Here is a 12,933-nt window from a genome sequence, read left to right as displayed (position 1 = left end):
GTAAAGAGATAGCCTTTTTCGTATTAGTAACTAAAGTTTTACATATGGCAAATTCAACCTCAAATACTATAAAGACAATTATTTATTGTCATTGCTTTACCTACCTATTTTTTTCTTGAAATGTCTTATATTAGTAGTTTAAAATAGAATAAATTTTTACTGCATTCAGTATTAACTATTACAATGAAATCCACAAATCTTGCAATACAGCGGCTGGTCAGGTCGACCTTAATTATTACGTCCGACAGGCGACATGGTCGGATGGTCGGCAACCGACTCGCAAGTTGGTACGTTTGTCACTACCTAAGATTCTCGCGGCCTCCGCTCGAGTAAACAAAGTAAATGCGTATTTTTTCCCAACTAAGGGCCGTTAACTAATGGACAATCACAAAACCAAGCCCGTTAGATTAATAAGTATAGTTTTTTGTACAAATGAGTCACAGAATTGTTTGAGTTTTTGATAGTCGTAATGTATGAATACCCTTGATTAAGAAGTTGCTTATATTTTAAAGTTTTCATTCATAATAATCATTGTCCGCTTATTTAAGCGGCATACAGGGGCCATGCTGTACCGGTACAAAATATCAAAAAAAATCATTTTTTTTTTATTCTTTACAAGTTAGCCCTTGACTACAATCTCACCTGATGGTAAGTGATGATGCAATCTAAGATGGACGCGGGCTAACTTGGTTAGGAGGAGGATGAAAATCCACACCCCTTTCGGTTTCTACACGGCATCGTACCGGAACACTTAATCACTTGGCGGTACGTCTTTGCCGGTAGGGTGGTAACTAGCCCTGCCGAAGCCTCCCACCAGCCAGACCTGGACAAATTAAGAAAATCTCAATCTGCCCAGCCGGGAATCGAACCCAGGACCTCCGTTTTGTAAATCCACCGCGCATACCACTGCGCCACGGAGGCCGTCAAAATACATTTTATACTTGGACAATTTTGGATCAAAACTCTTATGTTCAAAGCTACCAGAGTCCAAACTTTATAATTTGCTATATTGTAGGATCCACAGAACAAAGAGCTTAAGCTTAAGCCCAGAACTTAAGCTGCGCATAAGCGTTAAAAGTAGTATTCTTACTCAGATGAAGGTCTGGGGTTCACGGGCTCTCAGACTATCACGTTAATCTGTTCACCTTCTAATGCTAAAAGTCACGATTGCTTATTGACACATGAATAAATAGAATATTTTATAACCCTGGTCACAGTCTCGCGTCACAATATTTACATCAGTGCAAGGTTCTGTGACTGAAGGAATGCAACCATTTTAAAACGAATGCCATAAGTACAACAACCATAATGTAGGCTTGTTATTTGTATCTGTTAACTGTCGCGTTATTTAAACACATTCTTAATGTGGACAATAACGCTTTCTTGTGAGCATTTCAGACTTTTAGGGGGGCAGTAGAAAACTTAGAGACAATAAATGGGGTCGCGATGACACAGAGGAGCAAATGGTTTAATAGTACACGATGGAGGAGCATTGTCCTAGCTACGGCTATATTTATAAACATGGATTAAGATTTAAACCTCAATTTTCTTCAAAGTAAAGTGAATTTAAATTAGAACTTTAGATTAGAACTTTTAAGTGATAACTTATTTTAAAGAAAATTGAGGTTACAATATTAATCCATGTTTAAAAAAACATACATACAGCCGAACGAAGAATCACTGCCTTTTTTGAAGTCGGTTAAAAATATTTAAGATTACTCGCCAAGGGAGTGTTCACGATCCTCAATCATGAGGAACGGACTGGAGAGAGAGATGTATTAAGTATTGGTTTTAATGTAACAATAGTTTGATACAAACAAATGTGTTACTTGTAGTCAGATACATCGATCGTAGATCGTTAGACGGGCCTCAAAGCGTCGCGGAATTGTCATTGGTTTCGCACATTGAGTACGTCATCACTCGTAACACATTTCTCTTTATTCATGTTGTGGCTTGTGTTTTTACACTTCCAAAATGAACACTAAGGCATAAATAAGATATTAAAATAAAAAAAAAAAACAGTAAATATTTTTAAGTCCACATCCACTCACAGCATGTTACGTACTAAAATGAGATGTGCGTGCACGTCTTTGGATAATGACATGAAATTGTGCGTTCTTTAATATGAAGGGGCCCATCTAACGATTTATATCGATGGCCAGATATGCACCGACCTTTAGAATAGAGAAATGAGGATGCTCCGATGCTAATAGATACGTGCGTAGGCTGCACTATGCGTAGTAGAGGATCTACGTGTCGGTACGTCACCTACGTGCTGTTTGCGGAAACGCACGCCTGTGCATTTTGAGCTACGCATATTCTGAATAGCGTATTTGAAACAGGTGCTACTACATCCCACTCCCCCGTGTGTTTATTTATTGGTTACTAGTAGACCCCGCGTGGTTTTACCCACACGGTTTTCGTTCGGGATAAAATATAGCCTATGACACTCGAGGTTAGTGTAGCTTTCCAATAGTGAAAGAATACAAGATCAAGTAATCTGACATGTCTGCAGCGCTAACGGCTTGACGTTCGATAAAATTAATCGTGTAAATGATTTATTTATTTTGCTATTATCCGCGAAAAGCCGACGAACCCATGCGACAACTTCACCTAATATAATAAATACTCTCTACGGAATGTTGACTTTTCAATTGCACGTTGTAGAGTTAACATCTCCTGAGGATGCTCCGGTTTCGAGGTGAAACGTACGTAGAGAGTATTTTGTCTGACCTGGGTGACGTTGACGCGTGGGTTTGTCAGCTTTTCGCGGATGATAGCAAAATAAATAAATCATTATATAATCATGAATTTCCACAAAGTAACGCCTGCTTCTATCCAATAATCGTGTGTTGGTCGCGATCGGCATGATGTCATGTACATCGCAACCAACACAGGATCAGTTTTATCGGACGTCAAGCCGTTAGCGCTGCAGGCATGAGAGCTTACTTGATCGTCAGTGTCTGACATAATACCCGCTTCGCACAGCTATAAAGACAAGTCATTCGCTCGACGCAAACCAAATACATAAAGTGTTCGTCATTCGGACTTCCTGTACTTAAGTTATTGCGTGTCCTGTTTGACTTGATCCATATTGGACCATTCAATTGAATATTTAGTCACTGACTTGATTGATTCTAAACAAAAATCAATATAATATGATTGATAGCGGGCATATAAGGTCTTAAATGGAATTAAATATCACATGCTTAAACTGATGGAGGAAAAACATCGTGAAGCAAAGGTCTACCAATTGGGCCAGCGTGATGGACTATTAGCGTACACTCTCTCATTCTAAGAGGAGACTCGTGCTCAACAATGAGCCGAATATAGGTTCTTAATATTTATTATAGGCCTGTGACAGCCAAAACTTTGTTATTGGATAATATCTAAAAGTTTGTCAGCTCTTGCTCTTGCTAAAGTAGCTAATTCTGGAGTTTGGACAATGCTGGCTTTGGGAGGTAACAGGTAACAAATATTGATTCTATTAGCAAATCTGGTCATATTCTTTTCATCTATGGATATTGAACCTACCTTTTCCTATCTTTCACCTTTCGAACCGGTGGTAGGTAAATGGTAAAGACTACAAATAGACAAACTTGACTTGTTTTATTAAAAAAAAAACATACCGGTCAAATTGAGAACATGCTCCCCTAGCCAAGTGGTACGTTGATTCTCTTTCTACGATCGCTAAAATCTTTCGCTTCGAAAACTAGAAAACTGTATGGGAATGACTGATCTTGATCACGTGACCTTTTGATAGCAAATGTCATTTTCATACATTTTTATAGTTTTCGAAGCGTTAGCGATCGTAGAAAGAGAACCGACCTGGCTGCTCCTTTCTGAAGTCGGTTAAAAAGCAAGCCTACTTGAAATAAACGATTATTTTTTTCGATAATTGGAAAATAGTTACCTCTTTCTTTTTAAATTGTATGCACGACTTAAGTGCGGAAATTAAAACCTAGATAGTAACTAACTAGAGTAGGAAAAAAATAACGGAATTGATAAACGTCGTTAAACTTTTTGTTCATCTTGTTAAGATGCCGACAACTAAACTAATAAAAAAATAGGTTTAATTTATATTATACGAATCTAGGTAACACTCGGTCCAATAGTCAAAGCCTTCAGTTTAAGGCTGTTAGGACAAAAGATTAACTGGCAATTTGTTTACTAAACAGTAAAGAGGTTTTTTTTATAATTACTGGTAGTAGAGGTAGTGTTTGCCCGAGTGTTTTTGTCTGTTTGTTTGTCTGAGCTAACCTGAGGAACGACTGAACGGTTTTTAATAGTTCTTGCACTGGAAGTTAAAGGAGGTTGTTAATAAAAAATCTTTATATCCAAATTTTTTAAAAAGGAGGAGGTTTTCAAACCTCATAACTACGTTATATATTAACAAATTCTGTTTTTTTTTTGAAAAATTCATGTAAGTCCAAATTGGTTAATTTTCACGAAAATCGATTCAGTAATTTTAGAAGGGCTAACTTATCATCATTATCAACCCATATTCGGCTCACTGCTGAGATCGAGTCTCCTCTCAGCAAGAAAGGGATTAGGCAAATAGTCCACCACATAGGCCCAATGCGGATTGGCAGACTTCACACACGCATAGAATTAAGGAAATTCTCTGGTATGCAGGTTTCCTCACGATGTTTTTCCTTCATCGTTTGAGACACGTGATATTAATTTCTTAAAATGTACACAACTGAAAAGTTGGAGGTGCCCCGGACCGGATTCGAACGCACACTTTTCGGAATCGTAGGTCATATCCACTGGGCTATCACGGCTCAAGGGCTAACTTTTAAAGAATTGAAACGCCATCAACCCATATTCGGCTCACTGCTGAGCTCGAGTCTCCTCTCAGAATGAGAGGGGTAAGGCCAATAGTCCACCACGCTGGCCCAATGCGGATTGGCAGACTTCACACACGCAGAGAAAGAAAGAATTGAAAAAAAAAACCATAATACAACTAGAACTATCTACCTGTTTACGTATCTACGAAAATATTCAAGTCATTAACATAAACTACATATTTTAAAGTAGGTTGTAACAAAATAAACTAGCTTCCGATAGCGTGTTCATAACAATGTTATTGTAGTATTTTTGTATTAATAATTAAATGGTAATTAATTTAAGATTTAGCTCAAAGTCGTATCATATTTATTTAAATTGTATCTACTTACCTAATTTACAAAAACTTGATAACTACACTAGAATTTTGCTTTGTATATTATATTATAAATAAATTATAAAAGACGTAGATTTATAGTAGGTAATATTAAATATACATGGCTACGTAATTATTATTATAATTAGAGAGATATAAATAAAATTTATATTTATATTTTTATAGAGATATAAATTGTATTTAACTTAAACTACCAAATAAAGGGTTTTTAGAAATTTTATACTAATTTAAACATTTGGTTTTGATGAATCAATCTAATAGTGCACTTTGGAACTCTCTGTAATCTAAGAAGTTAACCTACACATCACTGCTCAAGTGGACATAACACTGAATTATCAATATGACGAAGATTATTATGCAAAAGTTTCTGTCTACACACAAAAGACATAGGACAAAAATTTAAAATTACAAATTGTAACGTTCCTTTTTTAAGTTTCTTTAAGAAATCTGCATATGAAAACAGTGGTTGAGTCATTACTCACTATTCACTGGACAAACCTTTTTATAAGTGCTTGTTTAGAATTCTATAAAAATAAAACATAAATTGAAATTGAATTCTCATATCACTTACCAAAGTCATTAAACACAAGGAATTGAAAGTGATAATAAATACTCTCTAACTCAAGATCTTGAACTCTATAATAAAGAAGGATTTAGGTAATTTCCTCACTTGATGAAAATTATTGAAATTAGAGTGGGAAAATTCTTGTGTCACAATACTCAACTACTTAAACAATTTATTGTTTTTAACTTCACTAAATTCTTCATCCTTCATAATAATTATATTAAACGGAAAGAAATATTGTTTTTTTAGGTAACATAATTCTAACACATGTATTTTTTGTTATTATGAACATTTTTTTCGTTCTTTTTTCATTGCACACAGAAGTTCAGAAAAAGAAAAACATCATATACTGGGCTATTATGTAAATCCACTACACTGATGAACACTTACACATGTCAAAAAGTCACTGTAAAATTACACTGATGAGTAACCAGTAGTTTCACGTTCGTCAAAAAAAATCAGTCTATCAATTTAGACCACTGTAAAATAAAGGTGCACACCCACTAGTCACAAGCTCACCTTATCCGGAGCTGCGTCCTCCAACTCGAGCAATCGGAACTCCATGAGCTCGAGCTGGTCGCGCGCGTCGCGCAGCGCGTCCGCCAGCCGCGTGCACTCGCGCGCCGCCGCCGCCGCCCGCTCCGCCGCGCTCCGGCACTGCCCGCACGACTGTGGACACCGCGCGATCGACGATTGTGAGACTAGTCTCAAGGTTGGGAGACTTTCTAATTAGCCTCTATATCCAAGTGGTACGTCGCTTCTCTTTCTACATTGACATTTGCTATCGACTGGTCACATGATCAAGATATCATTAGCGTACATTTTTCTAGTTTTCGAAGTGTTAGCTAGCGTAGAAAGAGAATCGACTTGCCACTTGGCTACAGGCTTAAAAGTCAAAATTCATTTATTTCAATTAGGCTTAGTTTACAAGCACTTTTGAATGGTCAAGGTTATGTCATAGTTTAATTTAATATAATGGTGGTAATAATAGTCGAAAACTTAAAACTAAAGTTACGAGGGTTCCAAACGCGCCTTGGTCCGAGTAGAGCCCACAACAAACTCAGCCAAGGTTTTTTTTTTTGTTTACAAACTTATTTAAAACTAAGCACACAGTCGTATATTACAGTTTAACGCCAAGCTTTTTTATCATTAATATAATCATTAACACTATAATAAGCCTTTCCCAAAAGCTTGCGTTTAATAAACACTTTGAACTTTTTGAGAGAAAAGGTAATGCTAGCCACCCACCTTCCAATAAATCAACGTATCTGCGTTAACGGCAGAACATCCGATAAAACTGATCGTGTGTTGTCGATCAACGCAGCGCTGCTGGCACATGGGCTTCGTGTCCAACACTGATCGATGATACACGATCAATTTTATCGGATGTCCTCCCGTTAGCGCTGCAGGCACGTGGACTTATTGGGTGGTGAGTGGCAAGCATAAGGGATGCGCACTTCCAGTCCGCTCTGAAGTATGCGTAGCTGCGCAGATATTGTAAGTTATAATTCCGTTCTAATATGTTTTAGTACATTCCATATGCATCATATTCAAAGCGGGCTCAAAGAATACGTTTGTTAAGTTTATAATATAAAACATCTTGTGTATCAGCTATATGTATGGATGGATGCTCGTTGATTCAACTAATCGTGCTAAGCGCTTTTGCGTTGTTTTACTCGGTAGTTTGAGTTAGAACGATCTCTTTTTGTTATGATATTATAGGTAACTTTTGGTTGTTATCATTAACATTGTGATCTAGAACTCATTCTGAGCTCTCTGATTCTGTATTAGAGTCACTAGTCACTACTATTGCTTGACTTTTCAAATATGCTTGTATAAATGCCTACTGAATTTGACAAGCACAAACAATAACAAGTTCCTAAACCCTTAATGTAGCAGCGTAATACTTGTAATCTCTAAATTCCTTCTCTTTTAAATGGCTCATTGTATTCAAGGTTGACTCATCATAGAGTTCGTCAGTAGTCTTATACTGACTATATAAGTAAATATATAAATAAATAACTGAGACATAGACAGAGTTCTATGTCTCAGTTATTTACTTATTTATGTCACATAATTATTTTTTTATTAGGACTGCGACCTAACTAATCATCATTACTGATTTCTACAGATACATTTCTAAAACTCAATAAACAACTGAATTGGCGAATAAAAATATAAACTTTCTCAGATAACATAAACATCCAGTAAATAAATTTTGACTCTAACTCAACTGCTTAAATCATAACCCTTTGTCTTCTCTTAAAGTTGGTTAAAAACAAACATCATCATCATCATATCAGGCGATGGACGTCCACTGCATACGCTTTTTGTAGGGACTTCCAAACATCACGATACTGAGCCACCTGCATCCAGCGAATCCCTGCGACTCGCTTGATGTCGTCAGTCCACCTGGTGGAGGGTCAACCAACACTGCGCTTACTAGTGCGGGGTCGCCATTCCAGCACTTTGGGACCCCAACGTCCATCGGCTCTTCAAACTATGTACCCCGCCCATTGCCACTTCAGCTTCGCAACTCGTTGAGCTATGTCGGTGACTTTGGTTCTTCTGCGGATCTTCCATTTCTGATTCGATCACGCAGAGATACTCCTAACATAGCTCGTTCCATCGCTCGCTGTGTGACTCTGAGCCTTCTTATGAGGCCCATAAAATCAATAAATTATGATAATTGATACGTAGCAGCTTGGTCACCCTACACAACAATGGAGCAGTGACGCAAGCAGCGGCGCCTATAGTTTAGTGGGTGACACGTATCGCAACGCGGCATTTGCGATGTGCTCTCATGAGTTGCAAGGTCGCGACACTTCTATTCTCATGATCGATATTGTTTAACGATATCTGCGCACTCGCAGATCGCTATCGTCTTGCTTCGTTTGATAGTTGCGTCCCGTGGTTTCACCCGTATACTTCGCGTTCCCATAGATAAAACATCATGGCTCTATAAAATATCTGAGAGCCCAGTGGACCTCTGCCTCCGATTCCGGAGGGCGTAGTTTCGAATCCGGTCCGGGGCATGCACCTCATTATATATAATTACATACAATGTATTGCACCTTCCCGCTCTTTCTTCGCAAGTTCTCTCGTCAGGGGTTGCCTGGTAGAGATTACTTATAGTAATAAGGCCGCCTTTGCATGCTAAGTTTAATTTATGTTTTTAATGTTTTAATTTATAATTATATTTTTGTGTGCAGGAAAGTATTTCTTCTTCTTCTTCTTGTTCTCAAAATGTATTTTAAGAAATTAAAGTTTACGTGTCTCAAACGGTGAAGGAAATACATCGTGAGGAAACCTGCATAACTAATAATTTTCTTAATTATCTACGTGTGTGAAGTCTGCCAATCAGCATTGGGCTAGCACGGTGGACTATAATTGGCCCAACCTCTCTCATTCTGAGAGGAGACTCGTGCTCAGCAGTGAGCCGAATATGGGTTGAGAATGATGATGATGAGCTAAAATATAACCTATGTGAATCGCTGATAATGTAGCTTTCTATTGATAAAATAATTTTTAAAACCAGTTCGGGTCTGAAAAAATGCCACTTGCTCTTAGTCTATTAATATTACTCACATGATTATATCACTAAGTAATTGTTGGGGAAGGATTGTTTACGTACAATTATGCACGGAATGAGTATGATGCTGATGAATCTATGCGATTATAGAAATTACACGTAAGTAGGTACCAATAAGGGGTTTAAGTATGTACCTAAGAGCAGTATACAAAAACATGAGGTACCTACCACATAATTTGCTATTGTGAACACCTAACAATCCATATTCGGCGCACTGTTGAGCACGAGTCTCCTCTTAAAATAAGAGGGTTAGGCTAGTCCACTACGCTGGCCCAATGCGGATTGGCAGACTTCACACACATAGAGAATTGAGAAAATTCTCAGGTATGCAGGTTATGATGTTTTTCCTTCACCAATTGACCCACGTTATATTTAATTTTTTGAAATGCTCATAACTAAATGGTTGGAGGTGCGTGCCCCGGACCGGATTCGAACCTACGCCCTACGAATCAAAGGCAAAGGTTATTTCAGCTGGGCTATTACAGAACAAAACATATAATTTTATATGTTTTTTAGAAAATTACCTAATTATAGAACAAACACTTGTTATCATCATTATCAGCCTAATTTAAAGCCTCACTACACAACATACACGCGACCAAACGATATATATGGTGATGAGAAATAGACAAATTGTCAACCAATAGCGCGCAACCGGAAATATCGCTATCTCTATCATTGCGTTTGGACGAATTTGGGACTGGGACCCTGCTGCTATTGGTCGATATTTTGGCTATTCCTCTTTACGATATTTGTCTTTGCTAGGCCATATATAGGAGTGTGGATATGGAGCCTACACCCACCACGCGGGTTGGCGAGATGCACTTGATACTGACCCACATCTCGTTGAGCGGCTGAGGCGACAGGGAGGCAGGCGCGGAGGACACCGCCGAGTCTCCGTCAGACGGCACCTCCTGGAACGCAAGCCGCAACAGAAAACACTTAAACTTAAAATGATAGTGGGTGATTTTTTTCAAAAGGATTAGCCCTAAAATTTATTATTTGTTCTCAAAGCAGTTTATCACAACACAAACGAGGCAATTACAAAAATATCTAGATATAATCAATTAATCTGACATCAAAGACTACATATTGGATAGAAGCAGGCGTTACTTTGCGGAAGTTCATCATGATTATATAATGATTTATTTATTTTGCTATCATCCGCGAAAATTCGGCGAACCCATGCGACAACGTCACCCAGGTCCGACAAAATACTCTCTACGTACGTTTCACCCCGAAACCGGAGCATCCTCAGGAGATGTTGACTCTACAACGTGCAATTGCAAAGTGTCGTTTTCGACCTTTGCTTCGTCTTTTATAGACCAAAAAGTAGGTGGGGCAAGAGGTGGGCGTTGCCAAGATACTCATAATATAAGCGATTTATCTCGCATCGCATTCGAACATTTTTATTAGTGGTGACTTCGATAACTCTATTTGTTCATTTAATAAGGTAATTTCTGACTTATTATGTTTTATTATTTCTAATTGTTCCAAAACGCATAGTCGTAGGCCTTTATTGCAAGTGTGTAAAATGTCATACATATGATTATCTGCCAGCTTATGGCCAGTATCTAGGAGATGCTTTGCAAAGTGCGACCTTTGTGGACGGTCATTTCGAACAGCGGATATGTGTTCCTTGTAACGTGTATCAAAATTCCGACCGGTTTGACCAATATATGTTGCATTACATTCAGAACATTGCAATTTATATACTCCCGATTTATGTTGCTTTTCTAGTTTATCTTTACCATTGCAAATATTTTTGAGAGAGTTATTTGTTCTGAAAGCCACATTTATATCATGCTTTCTAAGTGTTTTTGCAATACATTCCGACACTGGACCAAAGTATGTTAGACTAGCTTTAAATTTTTTAGGTTTTTCTAATGGAATTCCATAAAGTTCTTTTCTAATCAACACCAATTGTTTCTTATTGATTATTCTATTCACAATATTCGGGTTATATCCATTCGAAATGGCCATGCGATATATTATATTTAATTCCTTGTTATACTGATCCCTAGTTAGAGGAATGGACATCAGTCTATGAACATAACTATGGAAAGCTGCTAATTTATGTTGCCATGGATGACAAGATGAAGCTGGTATGGTTATATCTGTATATGTTGGCTTACGATAAATCCCAAAGTGATGTCTATTATTAACTCTAGTGATTGTTACATCAAGGAAATTTAAAGAATTATTCTGTTCTATTTCTAATTTGAATTTAATTTTTGGGTGCAAATTGTTTAATTTATCTACAAAGACATCCAATTGTCTGTCCGTTCCAGTCCAGCATATAATTATATCGTCTACATATCGATAGTAATATAAAATGTGATTATTTTTAACAATATTTTTATTTTCAAAGTCATCCATAAATATGTCAGCCAGTAAGGGACTCAAAGGTGATCCCATAGCTAGCCCTTCATTTTGCTGGTAGTAATCATTATTAAATCTAAAATAATTTTGTTCCATACATATATGTGTTAACTCAATCAACTCTGCCATTTCAGTAGGATGCGTTTTATTTATTTCTAACAATTTATTTAAAATGTCCAGTGTTTCGTTTACTGGAACATTAGTAAATAAGCTATCGACATCTAATGATATTAATTTACAAAAGTTAGGTAAATCTATATCCTTGATTTTGGTGACTAGTTCAACAGTGTTTTTTCCTTGATTTTGATTTTTTTTATCCTTGATTTTGGTGACAGTGTAGTCACCAAAATCAAGGATATAGATTTACCTAACTTTTGTAAATTAATATCATTAGATGTCGATAGCTTATTTACTAATGTTCCAGTAAACGAAACACTGGACATTTTAAATAAATTGTTAGAAATAAATAAAACGCATCCTACTGAAATGGCAGAGTTGATTGAGTTAACACATATATGTATGGAACAAAATTATTTTAGATTTAATAATGATTACTACCAGCAAAATGAAGGGCTAGCTATGGGATCACCTTTGAGTCCCTTACTGGCTGACATATTTATGGATGACTTTGAAAATAAAAATATTGTTAAAAATAATCACATTTTATATTACTATCGATATGTAGACGATATAATTATATGCTGGACTGGAACGGACAGACAATTGGATGTCTTTGTAGATAAATTAAACAATTTGCACCCAAAAATTAAATTCAAATTAGAAATAGAACAGAATAATTCTTTAAATTTCCTTGATGTAACAATCACTAGAGTTAATAATAGACATCACTTTGGGATTTATCGTAAGCCAACATATACAGATATAACCATACCAGCTTCATCTTGTCATCCATGGCAACATAAATTAGCAGCTTTCCATAGTTATGTTCATAGACTGATGTCCATTCCTCTAACTAGGGATCAGTATAACAAGGAATTAAATATAATATATCGCATGGCCATTTCGAATGGATATAACCCGAATATTGTGAATAGAATAATCAATAAGAAACAATTGGTGTTGATTAGAAAAGAACTTTATGGAATTCCATTAGAAAAACCTAAAAAATTTAAAGCTAGTCTAACATACTTTGGTCCAGTGTCGGAATGTATTGCAAAAACACTTAGAAAGCATGATATAAATGTGGCT

The 12,933-nt window shown here is 36.8% G+C and overlaps 1 protein-coding gene across 5 annotated transcripts in view; it reads right to left on the bottom strand.

The window, feature by feature from the left end:
- The window catches only part of LOC112058072 (myosin-8), a 188,925-nt gene that overhangs the window by 22,804 nt on the left and 153,188 nt on the right, over window positions 1-12,933 (bottom strand). For all 5 annotated transcript variants that reach the window (XM_024098747.2, XM_024098745.2, XM_024098744.2 and 2 more), the window contains 2 exons: window positions 10,179-10,256; window positions 6,270-6,419 (listed from right to left, as the gene is read on the bottom strand). In XM_024098747.2, coding sequence (XP_023954515.2) covers window positions 6,270-6,419; window positions 10,179-10,256 — 228 coding nt within the window. The remainder of the gene's footprint in view (window positions 1-6,269; window positions 6,420-10,178; window positions 10,257-12,933) is intronic.

Source organism: Bicyclus anynana, chromosome 13 (assembly GCF_947172395.1).
Source record: "Bicyclus anynana chromosome 13, ilBicAnyn1.1, whole genome shotgun sequence".
Classification (NCBI taxonomy): domain Eukaryota; kingdom Metazoa; phylum Arthropoda; class Insecta; order Lepidoptera; family Nymphalidae; genus Bicyclus; species Bicyclus anynana.
This window is presented reverse-complemented; position numbering and strand designations above follow the sequence as displayed.